The 22,219-nt window shown below is 53.4% G+C and overlaps 1 protein-coding gene and 1 pseudogene across 1 annotated transcript; both read right to left on the reverse strand.

Annotated features, from left to right (window-relative positions):
• Positions 1-322: 322 nt before the first annotated feature.
• COMMD4 (COMM domain containing 4) lies at positions 323-8,929 on the reverse strand. The gene is made up of 8 exons (XM_073363259.1): positions 8,763-8,929; positions 7,048-7,119; positions 6,305-6,370; positions 5,310-5,349; positions 3,269-3,388; positions 2,722-2,802; positions 1,746-1,922; positions 323-1,470 (listed from the first exon to the last, which is right to left on the reverse strand). Exons 1-8 carry the CDS (start codon positions 8,763-8,765, stop codon positions 1,430-1,432), a joined length of 600 nt encoding a protein of 199 aa, XP_073219360.1. The 5' UTR covers positions 8,766-8,929; the 3' UTR covers positions 323-1,429.
• Positions 8,930-12,992: 4,063 nt separating this feature from the next.
• On the reverse strand, positions 12,993-22,013 carry LOC140918016 (zona pellucida sperm-binding protein 3-like; annotated as a pseudogene).
• Between the last annotated feature and the right edge of the window lie 206 nt (positions 22,014-22,219).

Genomic DNA, 22,219 nt, shown 5'->3' on the forward strand with positions numbered 1-22,219 from the left:
TTACAAGACAAGGCTGGGGCGAGCGAATAGTTTATGGACTTTGCCTACCCTGGCTCTGGTTTCTACAAAGGTCAGGACTGAAGGAACAGGGAGGGTGTATGTGGGATGGAGAGACATTGACAGAGCTGCAGGGGGTCGGCAGCTGCCGGTGTGATTAATTTTGCCTGTGGCATCAGTCCCTCCCGTTCAAATACGAAAGATTTACTCCAGTTATTTAAAGAAACGTCTCTGTTCCCCATCTCATGAGGGTTTCAGAAATGAGGGCACAGGGGTAACAAGGGAGGCAGCAGTGCAAATTAAAAACGCTCCTGCGGGGCACTGCCTTTGTTAACCACGTGGCTTTATTGGATCCCGTTGGCAAAACAGGAAACATTACAAATAACTGGCTTCATGTGCCAAGGCCAACCGTAAACACATGGAGAGATTCGCAGATGCACGTTCCTGCTGATCCTTTATTCCATGCACTGAGCTGCCCTGGAAAAGGTGGTAGGTGCGGGGGGTGGAAGGAAAGATAGAAAAGCTGCATTTATTCCCCCACAGGCAAGAGGCTCCTTTAGAGGAAGTGGAAAGAACAGTGGCAAAGTGCTTTTTAGGGGAGGGATGCGGGGGAGCAAGAAGGGACTAGAGAACGCTCCATCTGCTTCAGCTGCCTGAAACTTCCCAACCTCTTATGTACGACTGGGAGAGTTGCCCCAGCCACAGGCATCCCAGATTGCTGCAGGAGTTCAGTCAACAGGTGATGTGGAGCTGGCCTAGCCGCAGCGTTTGGTGGGCTGCAGCACGCTACGTCTCCAGAGGAGACATGGGAACCCGCGCGCCTGCCCTGGAGTAGCCACAGGAGACAATTCAGGCAGAAGCAAAAGGGCAGATCAGCTCCCTGCAGCTGTTCAGGAACAGAGCCACCAACAAAGGGCTGGGCAGGGGATTTCAGGGTCTTTCAGTGTTAAACTAGCCTCCAGCCGGCAGGCCTGGGTATTCTCCGGAGGTGTGTGTGTAACACGGTGGCATGGCCCAAGGGTTTGGACACCTTTGTTATGGGAACTCCGAGCTGAAGCTGGTCTCGAGGTGGAGATCTCATTAGCAGATGCAGAAGCCACCAACCCCCCCATCCACCATTGCTCTGGGGGTGGGTCCTGGGGTGGGGGTCCTGGAAGCACAAGGGCTTGTAGGCAGGTTGGAGGAGGGGCAGGCAGGAGACAGCAAGAGAGGTGGGCAGGGGAGACAGCAGCCAGCAAGAGTGGGAAGAGCAGTCATCAGTTTCAGCTGCAGGGATCTGAGAAGGGAGGAGAGAGCCCAGTCCAACCTCTGCCCAGGCAGTGTCTGCGGTTGTGTGCAGCGAGGGGCTTCCCCAGCGGAGGAACCACACCCACCAGACTCTCCGATGGGCCTCTGCACAATCAGCTGGCTCCTTCCACGCTCGCTGCCCTCCTCAGCTGAGAGTTTTCATCATGGCGTGGGCCTGTCTCAGCTCTGAAAGTGGAAGAGGAGATGCAAACAGCCAATGGGGGCAGAGTGACCTGGATCTCAACAGGGGACGCTGCAGCCAGTTCCCAATTCACTGGTCACAGCAGGGCAGAGAATAACCTCTCCGCTGTGAGCAGGAACAGAGAAATGACACGACAGGAGACAGCCGATCTCTGCCCCAGCCAGTAGGAGGAGCAGAGGGGACACAGGAAAGGAAGCACAAGCTGGCAGGGCAGGGACGAGGCGAGCGATTCCAAGCTGCCCATCTGCTGTCTACTCACCTGCCAGTAAGACCCGGAACTTCTCTGCTGACATGGTCATGGCAAAGGGCTCCGTCCCGCCTCGGTCCCCGGCTCGCACGGTGAACTTCAGGTGCACGAGGGGCTCGTTGACCTGCTGGAGCTCGCTGGAGCTGAGTGTGTGATCCACCCTCCAGGACACAGAGTCCAGACGGTTCACTGAGGACAGAGGCAGAGCCAGTCTCAGGTTTGCACTGTCAGTGTAAAACACTCTCTCTATGCACAAGCCGGCGATATAGATTTGGGAAGCATTTTTCAAGAGCATTAAGCGGCTTCTCCCACCCCTGAAATGCAGCCACCTCTGGTGTGTGCGCAACACAGCAACTGTCTTACCAGCCCACATCGACAATGTAAGACATTACAGGAAGGAAATGTCTCCAGTTGAAATAACAAGGGAGTTTCGGTCAGTGGAGTGGAGCGCTCCGAGATAGCTGTGTTATCCCAGCCACAACCCTCATTGCAAAGATTCCCATGAGTCCAAGTGGTTAGCACCGCCTCAGCTCTGTCTCTCTGTGTGGCAGTGAAAGACAACGTAGAGGGCAGAGCACTGCCTAGTGCATCACCTGCACCATTCCCTGCTGCACTTGGATTATCCCGGAGGTGAACTAACCTGGACAGCTCCTAACCTACCGGGCTGACAAGGTCCCAGCTCAACGTGGTCGGACAACAGGGTTCTGCTCCCAGCTCCTGGTCACCCCCTCGGTTGTTGCTGAAAACCCAGGCACCCTCAGCAAACTGACCCGGTCCCACAGCCCTCAGGAGCAAGTTCTCCCCAGGAAGTCCCAGAGGAGAATGGCTGGGGAAAGTCCTATTGAACTTCCATCCATGGACACAGGAGAACAGCTGGAGGAGTTGGGGCAGAGGGTACCAGCAGGGCCTGTACCCCTGCTGAAGGACCATCTCCCATCTGCGGCCTGGAGCAGTGTCAGGTTTGCACGGCCAGAGGGGGAACACTTACATCTCAGGCTGCGTGCCCTCAGGCTGTCCTGTAGGGGGCTCTGTTTCTCCTCATAGGACCGGCATAATCCTGTGGCATGTTCTACAAAACACGGAGACCAAGAAATCACCCACCAAAGAGCATCAGATCGGTCCCTGCACAACACGACTCCAGTTCCAATGGGCTCAGAAGGGACCCTGGCTGCGAACAGCTGAGTTGGCCTGTTTAGCAGGGGGACTCTAACAGGATGCTGATGCTGGGGCGTACCAGGGATACCGGGGGGACAGTGGTACCCTAGGGCATTTCAATCAGAAGATGGCCCAGGTACTGCTCCAAAGTCTTTCCTGCTGGTTGACACAGCGAGTTCTAACTTCTCGCTGATGGGAGAGTGCTGGAGCAAGGGTGGAAGGACACAATTATCCAGAGTTACAGCCTGGTGCGTGGGGTGCATAGACCGGGCTCCTCCTCTGGCTGACGTCACACCAGACAGGCTGCTGCTACTGACCCCAGGGCTCCCCAGTGCACTGCAGCCCACTCCGAGGGACCCATCCCCTGGCACTTCCCCTACCTTTGGGCAGCCCCAGCTGTTGCAGCTCGCTGGACAGAGAGTCGCTGTCTACGCTGTGTTTGGCCGCACTGGAGAGGATGAAGCTGAGCACGGCAATAGTGGCCTTCACGTCCCCAGACTCTGGAGAGAGAAGGAGAAATCTTTGGGCCTCTGCATGGCAGCAGGGCTCTTCCCTGCAGGGAGGCAGCTTTGATAAACCCTTGCAAGGGTCCGTCTCCATTGTCGTAGGATCCGACAGCCCTTGACGTGGCCTGCCCTTTGCAGTTCATCGTCTGCAAGAGACTAGAGAGGGTGCACGGACAGACGCCACCTCGCACTGGGCCACAAGGGGCAGCAGGGAAACAGGCATAAAGAACTGGACTCATTGTCACCAACCTGGGTGAGAAGCAGCAATGGGCTGATATGTGTGGTGGGGGGGAGAAGAGTCAAGTGCAACTGGCAATGGTCAAAACAGGTTAGGATTTAAACAAGCCTGGGACAGGCAGAGGTTAAGTCTAACTATAATCAACTGATGCTAGGGATCCAAATACTAATAATGGCCAAGGGCCAGAGGAGTAAGGGCCTGTCTAAGCGAACACTTAGCTCGTGGCAAGCAGGGGTGTAAAGCTGCCCTGCCCTAGCCAGCTGCGTACTGTCCGTGGACCCTGCTGCTGCAGACTAACAGCTCCCTAGGGCACTTTCACCTACTCCTGTTTCCAAGCAGGGCGGATCCCAGGCGCACTGCGGAACTCGGGGTGTGGAGCAGGGTCCACCCAGTCACCTAGCACGTGGCCGATTTACACCCTGGTTTGCTGAAACTAACCATTCGTACAGCCAAAGCCTAAGGTTAACACTGCACCATAATCGGGCCAGTGGCAGTAAGGGCCAAGCCACAGCACGGCAACTCAGCTGGGGTCAGCTCATTCATAAAAACCAAACCAGACATTTCACAGCTTACATCACAGTCCCATCTGGCCTCGATCGTCCAGTCTGATCTGTGTAACACAGCCCACTGGGCGTCCCTGAATTAATGCCTGTTTGAACCAGAGCAGATCTGGATTTAGAAATCGCCAGTGATGGAGAGCACTTGGGCAGTTGTTCCAGTGGTTAAGGACCCTGTTAAAAACACCTTATTTCCAGTCTCAATTGGTCTAGCTTCAACTTCCAGCCATTGGCTCATGTTAGACGTTTGTCTGCTGGACTGAAGAGCCAATTATCAGCTGTTTGTTCCCCATGTAGGTACTTACAGGTTCCCATCACATCACCCCTTAACCTTCTCTTTGTTGCGCCGACCAGGCTGAGTTCCTGGGACCCATCCCCTCCCGTCTGCATTGCCACACTAAAACAGCAAGTTCTGCAGGGCAGGGACGGGGGCTGTTCGGGCAGCGCCTGGGAAGTTTTGATTGCTACTGTGATCACCACAACCATCAGGCGCAGGGCTCTTCCACACGCTCAGGAAAATGGTGTTATCCCCCAACGCAAGGGCCCAGAACCACCCAAAAATATAAAGCCAGGGCAGCGTTTGGAGTGAGAAGGGGAAACTCGTCAGGCTGCCGATTAGCAGCGTCTCCCCCAGACAGAACAGGGGCAAGGACCCTGGGAGATTAGCAGGGCTCCTGTGCTTGCTCACAAGCAGAGGGTGCCGTTGGTTTCCAGTGGCTGAGCATTAACTCTTCAGGCCTTCACTGCTTCAGGACGTGCCTCTCCACTCGAGACCCCAGCCAGCGACGCTTTTCAGACAATGTGGCTAACAAAGCCGAGCCCGGCGCCCATAAACACTGCAGGTAAAATGTCCTCAGCCAGGGCACTGGGGTGTGGAATGGGCCGGGGGGGAGGTAAGAGTCAGCCAAAGCCTGGCCTAGCATCTCAAAGCCACCGGTTTTCCGCAGCCTTCCTGCCGTAAGCACAGACAGAGGAATGTCAATTCTAGTAATGAAGCCAGCAAAGCTCCCTGGAAGGCGGGTGAGGCAAAGAGCCAAATCCACCGTGACGGCCTCATGGACAGCACTAGAGGAGCCCAGGCTACGGGCACCCAACTGCTCTGAAAGGGAACGACACTCACCAAACTTGGCATCCGACGTTAGCTTCAGGATCTTTTCATACTGCAAGAGAAGAGCAACACCCAGGTCCATCAGCCCCAGGGGACCCTGCTCCCGGCGCACACAGCACGGTGCAGAATGATCACTGAGCCCTCACTGAGCAGATCCTCCATGGGGCAAGCAGAGCCAGGCTAAGGTCAACACAAGGGGCCTCTGGTTTTGGGTGCACTTGGAGTCAATAGGAGCAGTGGGGGCTCAGCACTTCTGAGTAATGGGGCCAAGGTGTCTCAAGGGGGGACCCAAATTACTAGAAGCTGTTGGATTTAGCCTAAGTAACTTGCCCAAGGCCACATGGCACATGACTGATCTGGGACTAGGACTCCTGGGTTCCTGGCTCCCACTAGACCAAGCTGCCTTCACAATGAGAGGGTACAGGATGGGCCATTTCCACTGGCTGCTAGTGCTCCAGGCATGTCCTACAGGGAACCTCCACAATCCAAACAGCGGGTCAGCTGCTGTCTGTGATGGGCGTTACAAATGGCTCAGGCCCATGTCCCCAAGCGGCCAAACCCCCTTGCTGGGAGACTGCAAGGGAATCCATTTTGTCAACCACCGGCCATTCTCCTAGCAATGGCAGGGCTAATGGGTGGATGAGGTGAAACAGACCACACAGGACCCTTAGAGCAACTATTATTTACTAGTAAGTATTTAGCAGCTGTACGACCCTTTCCACCAGCAGATCTCCCCGATGAGGGACCATCACTGGCCTTCTTTTACAGATAGGGACACAGGCTTTAGGCACCCTGCCCAAGATCAGTGGCAGAGCTTGGAATAGAACCCAGGTGTCCTGACTCCCACTCTGATACCCCACCCACTCCACCGCACTGCCTGCCCTGAGGCTGGCCAGCTCGACATGGCCCATGCCACCTAGCCAGTGGGAGGGGAGACTTGAGTCTCTGCAATCGCAAGATCCCAGCTCAGCTGGGCTGAACGTGGGAGAAGAACGCCCTTCACTTACATCAATCCCCTCACCCTGCAGGTCCTTGAGCACCTGGCCACAGATGAGCTTCAGCTTCACCGAGGACTGGAAAGGAGAGAGCAAGAAAATAAAACCCCACCACAATGCTGGGCCTGGCGGGCACTGTCTGGCAGGAGTCTGAGCTCCCCTCAAAATACACGCTCTCCGCTACTTCAGCGGGACCCATTTCAGCCTTGCCCTGCCCCAGCCAAACAGCCACTGGTTTGGGTTGTTTTTAAACCACTCGCTTCTTGCCACTTTGGGGCACACCATGGTTTGGATTCCCTGAGAGTTGGATGCAATGGTCAAGCTAAAGCCCCAGCCAGCTCTTGTGCTGCACTGAGTGTATTGCTCGAGCCCTCAATCAAAGCCTGATCTACGTACTTCCCAAGCCTCTCCCCGCTCTCTTAAGAGATGCCCTCCCTGCTCTCTTAGAGACGCCCTCTCAACCAGGGACAGGTGCAGAGTTCACGCCGGTTGCTCAGGGACCTGAGCTCTCCCCCTTCATCAGACACCCCAAGTCCCAGAGCTCAGATCGGGATGCATCACTCAGATATTCCCATTGCTCCCCCAGGCCGTAGATACCCCTCTCGACGGTCAAGGCTCCATGCTGACTGTCTGGTTTCACAGCACCCGATACTGTCTCTGTGGGGGTTTAAGAGCAAAAAGTGCTCAGATCCCAGGCTGCTGGGCACTGGGTAAGATCCAGAAGAAAACAGAGAAAGAGAAAGCTTCCACTTAACTATTTTGGCCAAGGTGCTGATTTCGGCCAGGACCCAGTCGGGACAGTCCAAGTCTCCGCAAAACCGGAACCTCTGGAAGGAGAAGATCGGGGGCAGTTAGGACCCAGGCGGCCTTTGGGCCAGGGGACGTCAGCGGCAGAGAGTCCTTTGCAGGGCAGCCCTGCTGTTCTTGCCAGAGCAGGGGAATCCTCATTTCCCACCGTTATTGCTGCCCTGTCTCCATTGCACCAGAAGAGCCGCCCCCCCCCGAGAATTCTCTCTTCTCTGGGTACTTGGCTGCCCTAATCTCCAGTCTCTGCTCTGGCTGAGCCTACTGCAGAGTTGGACAACAGCTGGGTCGATCCGGAGATGTACAAATAACTCTCCTCCTCAGGCCCTGGGTCCCCACTGTATAAGGCCCCGTGAACTCAGGCGCAACGGCTCCGTGCATGGAGGCCATCAGCCTTTGGAGCAAGCTCCTGGGGAGAACAACCAAACTCAGCTGGCCAAGCTCAGCCCTGGCACGAGGGGATGCAACTACCCTGAATTCAATGGGCTTCCCCCAGGGCTGAACTGGGCCCAGAGTCTGAAGGAGACAGACTCATCCCCGGAGAAGGAAAGAGTTGGAGGGGGCTGGGGTATGCCCAGAGGGATCAGTTTGATGAAGGGGTGGGGTGAAGGTAGGACAGGGCAGATGGCCCCTTCCTGTTCCTAAACCTCTTCCGTTCCTAATAGCTGCCAGTTAGGCCGCAGCTTCAGCAGTTTAACCCAGCAAATGCTGGTACAGACCATGAGCCTGCATCCTGGAGCAGCTGCTTTATACCCGCTGCAGTTAGGCAGTGAGTGCAAGGGAACAAGTCTCTGGGAGCTCACGTATACAGGTCCACAGGCTACAGAACCTGGCATAAGCTGCTCAGAGCAGGGGGCAGACATCTGGGTCGAGGGGAGCAGGATGGCTGATCCCCCCAGTGTTTAACATTAACGTGGCTCTGAAATGATCCTTTCCCCTCCCACTCATTCCCCTGCACATCCAGTGCTGAAGCCTTTAGTACTCCCTGCTTTAGAAACACAGGTGCTGCTACAGCAACAGCCCATCAGACCCGGCATCCTGCCCCCAGCCCTGGCCAGTGCTGGCTGCTTCAGAGGAAAGATGCATTACAAGGAGTTGTCACTTGCCCCATCCTGCAGGGCAGTACTCTGGGTGGTGGGAGTGAGGCAGGGAAGGCAGCGTTTCCTTCCTGACCCCTGCAAGCTACTGGCCTGCACCCTGAAGCAGGAGATTCATTTATCCCGAGCACATTTAACTAGGAGAGGTATTAGAACTCAAAGGGGCGTCATTCCATTCCCCAGCTGCCACTGTGGGTTCCCCAGGCCAATTACCCACTGTGCAAAGGGGCAGCGCTTTCCATTTGCTCCAACTCCTTCCTGGGACCCCACTGATCTCAGGTCACCGGAGGGAGGAAGCAGTTTTTAAGCCAGACCCTTCACAATGTTTAACCCCAACTCCCCTCTCCCCCCAGCTCTCCCCCTTCCCTGACGCACATGTTAGGAAGCTCGTGACACTGGCCTGGCGAACCCCAAGGACTGGGCTAGTAACGGGGAGCCCCCAGGCGTGGCTCCCGTTGTACCCAGAGTCCCTGCTGCCCCAGGAACTCAGCTCTGCATCGCCGCCGGCCCCCAAATCCCAGCAAAGGCCTAACACCCCCCAGCCAGCCATGCCCGGCGCCTGCGCTCACCATGGTTTCCGGCTGTCTCTGCAACGCCGGGCACGGGACCCCTCACCCACGCCAGGGCTGGAAGCCATCAGCTGATCTCGGAGCGCAGTCAGCTGACCACAGACTTCCCTGCGCCGCAGCCTGTCAGCAGCTCGCTGGGCCGAGTCAGCTGACCGCAGGGTTAGTGACACTTCAGCCGTGGAGCCTGCTGACTTATTGCACAGACTGAGCCTCAGCCCCTGGCAGCTCTTCCCTGCTGCCAGCAGGGGGCGGCAGAGGCCTTCAGATCTGGGTCTTAGGCGTTCTAGTCCCAGCTGCGAAGCAAACCCCGCGGGTTGCCCCTGCCCCTTCGGCTGCTCTGAAAGGGAGACAGACTGAATGAGCAACTGGATGTCCACTGGCCTGTTAACCCTGCTAGCTACAGCTGCGGCTCCCTGCTGCACAGGATGTGAGCATCTCATGCTCTTAATGTATTTGTCCTCACAACATTCCTCAGAGCTGTAGACGCTGGTGCTGGGGGTCGGCCCCACGCTGGGTTGAAGTGGTTCCCATCATATACAGGGTTTACAGTTTAGTTCAATAACTCTCAGCACCCCCACTAGACAAACTCTTCCAGCGCCCCTGCTCAGAGGGAGGGAAGTACACAGCACAGAAGAGGAACCGAGGCAGAGAGACTAAAGCCCAGATCCTGAAAGCTACTGCCTTCCCTTGATTTAAATTCAATGGAAGTTGGGAGTCTAAATATCTTTGAGGATCTGGGCCTAAGTGATTTGCGCAGGGCAGGGACTGGACCGGACCCCCCACTCCCGGCAGCAGAGCCCCTTGGAGGAAGGGCACCTCTGCTCTGGAACCAGTGTCTGCCAGGGCTGTCCCGAGGGAGTGAGCTGGGCAGGGAACAAGAAGCAGCAGAAAAACCATTCCATGGGCCACCCTTCCCCGGAGAACTCCCCAGCTCCACTCCGGGCGCAGCTGAGAAGAGCTCAGCTCACTGGGTTAGGAGCAGAGCAGGTGGATGCTGAGCTGTACTGAAAGTCCAGCTTTGCTTATCTGACCTTTGTCACCACAGGAACCCAGTGCCTCACAGTCACTAATGGGTACTCCCCTCCCCACACCCTTCCACATGCTATCCCCATCATGGGGGGTCGGGAATGGAGGCCCAGGCTCAGGGAAATGAATTGCCCGAGGTCCCACAGGAAACCTGGGGCCAAGAGGGGAATTGAACCCAGCCACCCGAGTCCCCACCCCATGCCCCACCCCCAGGGCCATTCTTACAGCCCTGGCACCTGAGTCCCCACCCCTGTCCTGCCCCCCAGGGCCATTCTTACAGTCCTGGCGCCCGAGTCCCCACCCCGTGCTCCACCCTCAGGGCCATTCTTACAGTCCTGGTACCCGAATCCCCACCCTGTGCCCTGCCCCCCAGGCCATTCTTACAGCCCTGGCACCCCCTGGGTTCTGAGCTCTTGAAAGTTGGGCAGCACCTGTACACTATTGTAATTAGCCAAAGGCTGCTGGGCACAGACCCACCAGGTTTCCTTTTGTAGGACAAAGGACACCCAGCTGCACCAAAATCCAGCCCAAACTCTCATCGGGGGAGGCTGGAGTTGGCCTTTTGAGCAGAGATGACACCATCCGCGCACCAGCTGTTCTGAGCAGCTGGGCTCAGCCATGCCCCCCAAGCAGCAGAGCCATGCACAGGACCTTGCCACGCTAGCCCGAGAGCATTAACTCGTGCCTGGCTCCTAGAAATGGCTTACCATGGGATGTCGGTTACTGGAATCAGGGTGGGAAAGGAGGGACCCTCCCCCACTAACTCCTCTTCCAAATCCATTCAGCCAGGACCAGGAGCTTGGGGAGGGGACTGAGCCCGGGACCTGTGGAGTCCCTGCTCCCACTCCCTGAGCCTCCAACCCCCTGAGTGGTGGGACTGTGATGGGCAATGGGGCAGGAACAGAGCTGGACAGTTATCCCAGCTGAGCGCGGTCTGTGGTCTCCATGGTATTCGTGAGCACACTAGGTGGGGAGAGGCGCTGGAGTGTCTCCTAGCAGGAGGCTCTCAGGGTAATTTCAATGGAGAGCTAGAGGTAGCTTTAAGCTGACCCCTTCAGATTGCAAATCCATGAAGGCCAGCGGGTTTGGGGGACTCCTACCTTCCCCCCTGCGACAAGGAACAGACAGCAGCAGGGCTGAGTCCGCAGCTCCAGGGCGGAACAGGAAGACATGGGGTGCTGCTGACCTCACCTTCATCCTGCGGCAGCTAGTTCCCTGGCAGCACCACACTAGGATTTCCACACATACACCCCCAAGAGTAGCAACATGGGGCTCCTGGGAAACAAAGCCACACTCTGAAATGCAGCTCCCTGCCGCATACCCTGCCTCTCCTAGGGAGGCTCCTGAAGGGGAATAAAGGTGTTTTCCAAAGTGCCCAGGGGTCTGACCTCCTGGCCCCCTTGCTCATTAACAGCATTCACAGCAGCATTCCAGGCAATACAGGGGTCACCCCCGCTCCAGCCCACCCCAGGGAGGAGCTTCTCGTGGGAGAGTCTGGGATACAGCTAAAGGGGTCACCTCCTTCCTCGCCCATTCACTAGCGGGAACATCCTCCTCAGGCAGGCAGCAGCCACCTCAGTCTGCTCAGTGCTCTTCATTTACTCTGCAAGGATGGCAGTGTCACTTGACAGCTTGGGCAGGGACTGGCTGGCCTAAAAGAAAAGGTCCCAGAGTAAGACAGGCCAAATCTGGGGTAGCAGCTGCCGCGCTCAACCCCACCAGCAGCGCAGGATCTACGGCTGCTGGAAGAGGAAAGCCAGGGTTAGAACTGGAACCGAGAACTTCCGCCACATCCCTGTCACTTGCACATCCCACAACTGGGAGCTCAGTCTGCTTCATGCATTAGCAGACACTGCAGCTGGAGCAGTGGGAGTTGTGTTTGTGCAGCATGGCTTTTGGAGGGCCCTGGGGTGGTGCTGCCTAGTATGATGGGCAGCAATTGCTTTATAATTCCGCCTACAGAACTGTTGATCATAGACCATCAGCCTAGCCACCAAGGCTCTTCACAGCCTAGTTGTGATAGACTGGGGCAGGTATTCAGTGGAGAACCCACCCCCCATTTCAGAGTGGTAGCCGTGTTAATCCATTTCAGCAAAAAGAATGAGGAGTACTTGTGGCACCTTAGAGACTAACAAATTTATTTGGGCATAAGTTTTCGTGGGCTAAAACCCACTTCATCAGATGCATGCAGTGGAAAATACAGTAGGAAGATTATATATACACAGAGAACATGGAAAAAATGGGTGTTGCCATACCAACTATAAAGAGACTAATCAATTAAGGTGGGCTATTATCAGCAGGAGAAAAAAAACTTTTGTAGTGATAATCAGGATGGCCCATTTCCAACAGTTGACAAGAAGGTGTGAGTAACAGTAGGGGAAAAATTAGCATGGGGAAATAGTTTTTACTTTGTGTAATGACCTATCCACTCCCAGTCTTTATTCAAGCCTAATTTAATGGTGTCCAGTTTGCAAATAAATTCCAATTCTGCAGTTTCTCATTGGAGTCTGTTTTTGAAGTTTTTTTGTTGGAGTATTGCGACTTTTAGGTCTGTAATTGAGTGCCCAGGGAGGTTGAAGTGTTCTCCGACTGGTTTTTGAATGTTATCATTCTTGACATCTGATTTGTGTCCATTTATTCTTTTGCGTAGAGACTGTCCAGTTTGGCCAATGTACATGGCAGAGGGGCACTGCTGGCACGTGATGGCATATATCACATTGGTAGATGTGCAGGTGAACGAGCCTCTGATGGTGTGGCTAATGTGATTACGTCCCTTGAATAGATATGTGGACAGAGTTGGCAACAGGCTTTGTTGCAAGGATAGGTTCCTGGGTTAGTGTTTTTGTTGTGTGGTTGCTGGTGAGTATTTGCTTCAGGCAGGGGGGTTTACAGTCCTTCTGTAAGCAAGGACTGGCCTGTCTCCCAAGATCTGTGAGAGTGAGGGATCATCCTTCAGGATAGGGTGTAGATTTTTGCTACTTCCCTCTTCAATCCTCACTGTTATGAATAATTCCCCCCACCCTGCCCCAGGATGAGACTTCAGGATTTTTCCCAGGTGGGTGGAAGCTCCCAGTCCTCCACCAACAGAGAAATAGATTCATAACACAATGCAGAAATCTCTCCAAGGTGCATGCAGGTCAGTCACTAGGTACCATGTGATGCTGCCTGCATTGCTTCATGTTGGTCTTCTAGGAGATCCTTGGACCCTTGCTAGGCATCTAGGATTAATAGGGGTCCTACCACACCATGAGCCTCTGCTACCCTCACTGAGGACTCACCTGTGTGGGGATACAAGAGTGTTACCAAGAGCACATTAATATTTCATTAGATACACCCTCCCCCACTCATGTTGGGATGAGGACCCCTTAAAATAGGGGGTCATTTTGATCAAGCCAACCTCTGTTCTTCAGGTCAAAGGTGTATACCCTGCCCCCCTACACAGGTTGGGTGGGGAATCACAGAACCTACCATGCCCAGGGGCCACATCTCTCTGGAAGCATCTCCCTGGTCCTTTGTCCAGAGGGCTGCCTCTCCTGGACTGTCCTCCAAGCCAGGGCTTCTCAACCTTTTCCTTTCTGAGTCCCATCCCCCGCATGCTATAAAAACTCCACGGCCCTACCTGTGCCACAACAACTGTTTTCTGCATATAAAAGCCAGGGCCAGCATTAGGGGGTAGCAAGCAGGGCAATGGCCTGGGACCCCACACCACAGGGGACCCCGTGAAGCTAAGTTACTCAGGCTTCAGCCACAGGTGGCAGGGCTCAGGGCCCCGGGCTTCAGCCCCATGTAACCAGGCTTTGGCTTTCTGCCCTGGGCCCCAGCATATCTAATGCCAGCCCTGCTTGGTGGACCCCTGAAACCTGCTTGCAGCCCCCCAGGGGGTCCCAATCCTCTGGCTGAGAACCACTGCTCCAAGCAACCCACAGTTCCCAGTCTCACCGCAGCCGTAGATGTCTCTGGTGCCTTCCACTGGAGACCAGCTAGACCAGGAGAAGTGGCAGAGTCACTTACAGTAAGACTTGTCCTCTCCGGGCTGGCCATCCCACCAACCCCACCTGCCCACAAACCATCACCTCCATAGGGTCCTACTCCAGCTACTCACGTCACCTGCTTTGTTGAAGGGATAAGCCTTGTTCAAGGAATCTGGGGCTTGCTCAGCTGCAGTGACTTTCAGGTGGCAGGTGATCTAGATCTGAGGGGAAGTGGGAAGAGGGGTTCGGACCATCCCAGGGGACACTAACACCTGCTTAGCCTGGAGATCTGACTGGAGCAGAAATCTGGGAGCTCACCATCTCCTGCAAACCTGAACACATCCACCATGAACTGCAGTGTGTCCTGCCTGGGGGATATGAAGGCTGAGGGGATGTCATCTGATCTCCCATCCACCAGGCACCTACACACAAGAACCAAGGGTCAGTAAGAGTCCCTGATCAGTCTTGTTTTAGACTAGAAAGGGCTCCCAGCTCTTACCCACTGAAGTCAATGACAGCATAGCGAGGAGAGGAGTCCCTGTCTGGGGTCAGGTTGGCCACACAGCTGTCCACAAAGAGCCAAAGAGCCACATGGTTCCCAGTGCTGACATCAGCTTGGATATGCATGACCTCCCCTAGCTGGAATCCATTGGAGGGTCTCTCAGCACTCCAGTCATCTGCAAGGCAAGTTCACAGTGAGCAGGACAGACAGGCAGGCAATGCTGGGCTCCCCTGAAGGCTCCTCCCACCTACCATTCATCAGGTGCAGGGAGAAATCCAGCCTCTCCTCAGCAGACAGGGTGGAGCTGAAGGGAACTCACATCAGCTTGATGGCTTTACTGCTCACATTGTCCTTCCTGGGAGAGGAGCAAACCTGACACTGAGCTAGATCCCACAACAGGGACTGAATGGGAGGGAGGGATCTGAGCATCTCAGACATTCAATGGGAATAGTGACACTCAATGGGAATCACAGCTGGATTGGTTCTCAGGATCACTGGGTTGCTGGCAGGGGTGGGGTTATACTTCAGGCTTGTTCTGTAAACCAGGGTGTCTGGGGTCATCTGGGAAGAACCAGACATGGAAGCGTTAACACTAGCATACAGGTCATTTGAAAAGCCATTGAGATAAGCCTGAGAATGAGCCTCAGCCAGATAGAAACAAGATCTAAAGAAGGGGTCTCAAACTCAATTTACCGTAGGGCCAGTGCCAGTCCTCAAATCCTCCCCGCGGGCCAATAATGTCACTGAAGATGGTGTTCAGAAAAGAAAATGTTTATATTGTATTTTTTATTTCGAATTTCTTAGAAATAATAAAACTGTCATACAACGTTCTGCAATTCTTCGCCTGCCAGAGGGTGTTTAGTGTTTGCCAGGCATCTGGCAACGTTTCAATTCTGTCAGTTTTTTGATTTTTGGCCTCAGAGACTGAGCAGTTGAAATCTTCACGATTGCAGCAAGGTGTGCGTCAGAGAGTTGTGTTCGGTCGTTATGTTTGACTTGTTTATATTCATTGTGGAAAAAAGGGATGCTGCCCCCATGGCTGACTCTGCCCGGCAACTAATGATGCTGCCTCCATGGCTGACTCTGCCCCGCAACTAATGATGGTATCTCTGTCCCTCTCCCCCAGCCAATTGGAGCTGCGGGGCACAGTGCCCGCAGCAGACATCGGGCAGCGTGTCTGCACATGTCTCTCCCTCGCAGGCCGCAGTGGGAAGGTTCTCGGGCCGCAGATGGCCAGCGGGCCGGGACTTTGAGACCCCTAATCTCAAGTTTTCCAACAAGTGCCCGGTCAACTGGGAACTGCCTTTGAAGGACTGGACACTAGAAGCAGGGGATTTCAGAGTTCAGTCTGCTAGAACATCCATAGGAAGACTAGCACCACAGTAGTGCCATTTTACACAACTCTACTCACCAGTTTCCTCTGTGCACATTGTGAAGGAATATCAGACAGTAACCCCCCCACCCTCCCACCCAGTATAACCTGTTGGCTGCTTGTAACATACTGGGGTGCTATCCACAGCAGTGGGAAGCTGTGTCACCCATTGCCCTGTAACCAGCCACTAGCATGCAGGTCACCACCGGATGTTTTTGTGTAACTGCAACCTGCCAGTCACACCTTGGCTCTCACCAGCCTGGTTCTACTGCAGGGGGACCCCAACACACTCCCAGTCCTAGACTTCCCCCAGAAATGTATGTACACACACCCTGCTGGAGGTTGGAAGAATTCCACTTTTCAGATGTGGTTTTCCATCCTCTCTGGTAAGTATTTTTTTAAAACTGTATCTGTGTCTTTATTTGGCCTTTTATTTTACTTCAGTTTAAAAAAAATCACCCATTTACGTTGCTTATGTCATATTCCACTGGTTCTTTATTCCATCGCTTCAATATTGGCTGAAGCCCACAGACAGGCTTCAGGCAAAGTTTGCTTCATTTTATACCGTAATACCTTGTTTATTTGAACTACATAAAAAAGGGGAGCGGGGAAGTGTTGAAAAAAACACTTATTTTTGCTTCACAGTGTTTCGTATGTTTTTTTGTTTCATTAATTGCACACGCATTCACTGCATCATTGAAAGGCACTTCAGTGCTGCCTCTGAAAAATATTTAATACAAATATAGTAATCAAATCAAATCTACACTATTGTTATATTATGTTTTTATGCTTAAAAGCTTTTTGATTTTTTTCCCCGTGTACAATGGCACCTGTACCACTGCAGCAGAGGAATACTTTTTAAAAAGAATGGCCCCTGACAATGAAAATTGTGACAGTGAAGAACCATCCTTGAAAATGAACTGTGTAAATGCTTCCCCAAGTAACATTGTCCCTGCAGTCAACACAACAAAACAGACTGGATAATGATCATGGGTGGCGCGTAATGGAGGCTTGGGGAGGCAGGGCTCAGAGCTCCTCCAGGTGGCCAAGGCTCGAGACAGGCCGGGGCTCTTCTGGCCACAGTGGGGGGCTCGGGACTCCTCCAGTCCCAGCAAGCAAGAGCTGGGGGACAGAGCCTCAGGCAGAAGAGGCGGGGTAGGGAGCTAGCCTACCTGAATGTGGGGTTCATGCACCACTCATGATAATGATCCTTGTGCCAGTACATCAGTGGCCACCAACTACACCTCTAAGAATGTCCTGTGTGCGCTGACCTCACCAGCAAGGGTAGAAGGTTGTGTTAAACAGAGTTTTACCTGTTCATGACAGGAAAAACAACATCTCCACAGCCATAGATATATCACTGCACAAAGAGGAACAACCAGTACAGCCCAAGATGGATTCATATCCCTCTGCAAATGGTCGGCGTTTCAAGTGTGGTTGAATTTCTTTATACCCCTTTGCTGAAAGCTCAGTTGTAGAGGATTCTGTTTTTAGCTTTCCACGCCATCACTTTGCTAGTCAAAGTACAATCGGAACAGAAGAACAATTCAACAACAGAACATTCACTGAGCAAGATGGCTGCTTGTGCATTTGATGGAGCTGCAAACTTCTTTGGAAGACATGGTGGAGTACAAGCTTTGCTCAGACAAAAGTGTAATCCTAATCTCTCCTATAAACACTGCAGAGGCCATCTACTCCAACTAGTGCTAGTACGAGCTGCAGACTCTTCATTTTAAAAAGCTATACATTTAATGTCTTCATTATATTCTTTTTTCAGCAAGAGTCCAAAAAGACTGAATATCTTGGAAAATAAAGAAGATACACTGGGACTGAAGTTAAATTAGTCCAACCTGGGAAAACCCTCTGGCTTTCTCATGAGTGATCTTTGGCTGTTGTCTTAATTCCAGCCGTTATTACTGGCTTTGAAAAATATCTACCAAGATGGAATAGATCTAAGTAGTGAGGCTGGTAGATTACTTTTGCTACTACATTCAGAGAAGACTATTGCCATTCTCTCTCTTGTAAGTCTACTGTTGAAACCACTTGGGTCATTAAACGATGCCATCCAGGCATCTGCTACAACAGTAGTAGATCTTTGTCCAGAAGCTACATTTGGATCAATCAGAGAGCTATCCATTGAAAAAGTACTGGAAGAAGCAAAGACTTCAGTCCAGAAGTTGACTAATGAAGGCATTTATATTGAACCCTTAAGTGAAGAGGACAAGAAGTGTTTGTTTAGACAACTGAAAAATTACACAGACTCGATTCTTAAAAATTTACAACAGCGACTTCTAGATTCTACTCAACCTCTACGTAACTTTCACAGATCCCTGTTGTATAAAACACCGACAGTTGAGTGGAGTGAGGCACTACCAGCAATGGGGCTGCCATGTGCTCAGGACAGAATAGAAAATTTGAACACAGAGTGGAATATCATACGACAAATGAATGAAGATTTAACTTCAATTTCTTTTTTATCATCACTAGTGGCTCGACCTGATCTTTATGCTAGGTTTCCTGGGCTAAAAGAAGTAGGAATTCATCTCTTGCTACTCCCAGTCACAACAGCTACAGTTGAGCGTTCTCTTTCATCACTGAATAGAATTTTGTGTTTGAAAGAAGTCGCCTTCTGCCTGATCATGTGAATGAACTAATGAGCATATCAGTTGAAGGAATGGAAGTACTGGACACATGAGAAGCCACCAAAGATGAACGCATTGCATTCAAGAAGTTCATTAACAGAGTTGTGCAAAATTATAACAAGAAACAAAGAAGGATGTAGACGTAGTGCTTCATAGAAGGCTTGAGTAGCCAACTTTAATTTGTGTGATGTTTTTAAAACATGAGTTAAATCTAATAAAATGGTCATGAAAATTTTTTTCAGTTTTTACTATGGTGACATACTGCCCATCTTCACCCTCAAGGTCTTACCCTTCATCGGCCCTGACCTCCACCCCCTGTAAATTCGAACATCCCCCCTAATTTCAGTTCCTGGGGAAAACACTGTAAGGGTGGGCTCCACCACAAAAGGACCCAGGCCCCCCAATCCCAGATTTAGGCCTGTAAATCCTGGGTTTGGCTCCACTGTGATCCACAAACTATACAGCAAACTCTGTAGGTGCCTAAATTCACTTAGTACCTACGTTTTTACAGTATAAAGCTCCCTAAGTGCCCGTGTTTCAGCCTCTGGGCATGTGCCCAGACACCTGGAGGAAGGCACTATCTCCCCGCTAAGCCCCAGAGCGAATCGTGAACTGGGGAAAATTAGGTGTTCCACTGCCTAAGTTGCATGTGGGGCCCCATCCAATAGGTGTGCTTAGAGGCTGCTTACTGGATCAGGCCCCATTCACAATTCCAGTGTGACCCTGGCAGACCAGGGGCCAACTCATACCAAGGCGCAAGCCTCACTGCACACTGACAAATGCAGAGCTGGAAACCAGTCTGGCTCCCCTGTGGGTTACAATAGTTAAAACAGACACTAGAGTTTTAAAAGTGTGTTTAGATTTTTATGAAATGCTTGTAGGATGCTGCCTGTATTAATCTTACCTACAATATCTGTACCCCATGTTATAAGGTAGTGTTCAATGCTTACATTGTAACTATAAAAATGTTTGTTAAGATTGTAAATCCCCCACAGCCAGGGAAGAAGCACAACCACGTGTGAAATACTTGTTCACCATAAGAGGCGTTACCTCCTCCCCAGCAAAATAAAGACTTGCTCCCCCCGAGCCCTGAAGAGGGTGCAGTGCACAAGCCTTCGTCCCATCACAACTTGAATGTTGGGTGAAAGAAATAAAAATGCCTGTTAAGGAGAACTTATTGTTCCTTTGCTGATTGATCTCTGAGGGGCGAGGATTCCTAAGCATAAGCAAGGAGTCCCCAGGTGTTTTGCCTGGGTTACCCTAAAGGCCATACAGAGTCTGCTTATTATAGAAGTTGCCACTACCTTGTGTGACTTGACTGTAACTCATTTGTGTATGTGTGTGTTTACCTGCTTTAAACTTGTAAATAACACATAACAAATGACCCAAAGGGTTGGGGGTTAGTTAGCCCCTTCCCTGTCCCTAGTTACAGGCAACACATAACAGGACACAAATCCAGGGCCAGGCAACGGAGGAGCAGGGCAGGAAAGATCCATCTCCATTTTGAGCTGCCCCCTTGCCCAGTGAAGTTGGGGGAGCAGTAGGAGCTTAGCCTCTCTGGGCGTCAGGCCCCAAGCAGCTGAAGTGGGGCCCCTTGGAAAGTTTTGCCCCTCCCCTTGGTGACACCACTCCAACAGCCTCCCTTCCCCCACTGGGGCAGGATTCCTTCTCATTTGGGGAGAGGTGGATGGGGGGAGACTGCCCAGCGTTCACTAGCAGTTGGGTCAGATTCTGCCCCCACTGTCAATTAGGAGAGACCCCACTGAAGTCAGTGAGTGACCCTAGGCGAGTGGAGCGCAGAACCAGCCCGAATAGACTGACCACGGGGAGATACTGGGGTGACTGGGATGAGGCCCCTTGGTTGTATGAAGCAGCAGGCTGTGGAATCTGCAAACCCCCAACCCCAAATTCCTTTCATTTGTGTTTTCCCGGGGTCAGAGCCAACCCACCCCCACCACCGCACTTGGCCAGTGTGACCCCCTCCTCCTCAATGCTATGGGACCTCCACCATTCCTGCCCCCAGCCGCTGGAAAAGCAGAGCACGATACCTGAGGCGTGAGTGGCTCCTACCTCTGCTACTGGCCTGAGAGCTGGGGGTTTGGCCGCTCCCCTGGAGCTTCTGCAGGGAACAAGACATAAGGGGTGCCTGGGCTAGGCCAAGCCAAGCCATTGTGGTGCAAAACTCCCCTCCCCCAGACAGCCTGGGCAGTGGGGTGGGATTGCAGGTGAAGGGGCGCCTTGGTTCCAAGGAGAGGGAAGATGCTCCCCCATCTACAGCCTTTTGGGGGGCATCAGATCCAGCCTGCTCATGCTGAACTGAAGCACCAGGCGCCTCCCTCTGGGCAGGGGAGAGAGGAGGCCCCAAAGGGGTGGGGGAAAGAAGGGACACACCGCATCCCCCATCCCCTGAGGACCAGGTGGAATATTTGTCCCTCCCCTCGGAACCTGCCCAAACTTTCCCCAGGGTTCAACCCTAAACCAGAATATTTTCTGGGCTTCCAAGACAGTGGATGGGAAACACCCCCCTTCCAAGTCTACACCTGCTGAGTCAACTCCCCCCACAAACCATCCATTGCCCACACAGCCCCAGAGACACAGCGGCGGTCAAGCCAAGCTCCTACCTGAGACTTTCAGGCCCCGGAAACAGCTTCCATCCTTGGCTGAAGAGTTCTCAGACCTGGCCCCTGGCTGGAGAGAACAGACCCAGACCTGACACCTGGGGGATGGGCCCCCAGACCGATCTCTGCTGAGAGGTCCCTATGGCGCATGCTAATGGGGCCTGGGTACAGGCACTAGGAGGGAAAACCCAGAGCTCAGTTCTGGCATGTCCCAGCCAGGGCCCCCCATGCCCACTGAGACACACATCATGGGGCCCCCACTCCCTGCTGATGGGTTCACCAGCCCCCACCCAGCCCCCACCCCTGCTACAGAGACTGCCCCATTCTCACCCCACCCCACCCCGCCATGCCCAGCCCCCGAAGTTCCAGCCCAAACGTCGTAATCAAGGGCTAAAGCCAGAAGCAGCTCCTATATTGGCCCCTGAGGCACCAAATCACCGGATCCCTCTGCTCCTTCTGGTGGGCAAGGCGGGCACTTCCAGCTGGGGACAACACCAGGGATGGGCCAAGCCACACGGCTAGAAGAGGGCAGACCCTGCACTCACTCCCCCCATCACAGATCCCACACACCCCCCATCCTGATTGTGTGGGGCTCCAGTGGGGCTATAGGGATGCACAGGCATGAAGGTGGTCGAGTTCATGACATGTAAAGTGCCAGACACCTGGCCACCCTTACAGCGTAGTCATGCTAAGGCCCTCCTCAGCGATTCTTGCTTAGCCCAGCACAGTTCTTCAGTAGCAACAGGGCCGTCCCTCCATGTAGGTTCTTGGTCAATATGGTGCATTAATGGACAAATCCTCAGCCCAGGGCCCAGCCTGAGTAGCTGGCCCACGCAGTGGGAAGCTGGGAAGGGGGACAAATCCCCTCTCCATCCCCCACAGGGGATGGGGGGGTGCGGGAGGGGAAGAAAAGAGGGTGCCACGCAGCAAGAAATGGGTCCTCCAACTCACCCCATCTCGTCTCCTACCCCGTCCTCACCCACTTTGTGCCCCGGCACGCCCGGAGCTGATCCACAACTGAGCTCTGCGCAGTGCCAGGACGCTCAGGCCTCCTGCAGAACTCGGCCTTCCCTCCCTTCATGCAGCAGAACCCCACCGCTTCCCCGATGGCCCTGCCCATTGCTGGGGCGGTGAGGGCACCATTCTGCCCTAGATGCCTGCAGTACTGTGCTTCCCTCCCCCACACGGCCTGTTGTGGAGAGAGCTCCCTTTGCAACGCTTCATTGCTGCCGTGACCCTTTCGAGAGCTGCTCCTGTGACTGAAGCAGCCCCGAGCGGCTTTGAGATACTTCACCTCTCTTCCCCCATCCACCTGTCTGGCCAGGA

This window comes from Lepidochelys kempii, chromosome 10 (assembly GCF_965140265.1).
Source record: "Lepidochelys kempii isolate rLepKem1 chromosome 10, rLepKem1.hap2, whole genome shotgun sequence".
Lineage (NCBI taxonomy): Eukaryota > Metazoa > Chordata > Testudines > Cheloniidae > Lepidochelys > Lepidochelys kempii.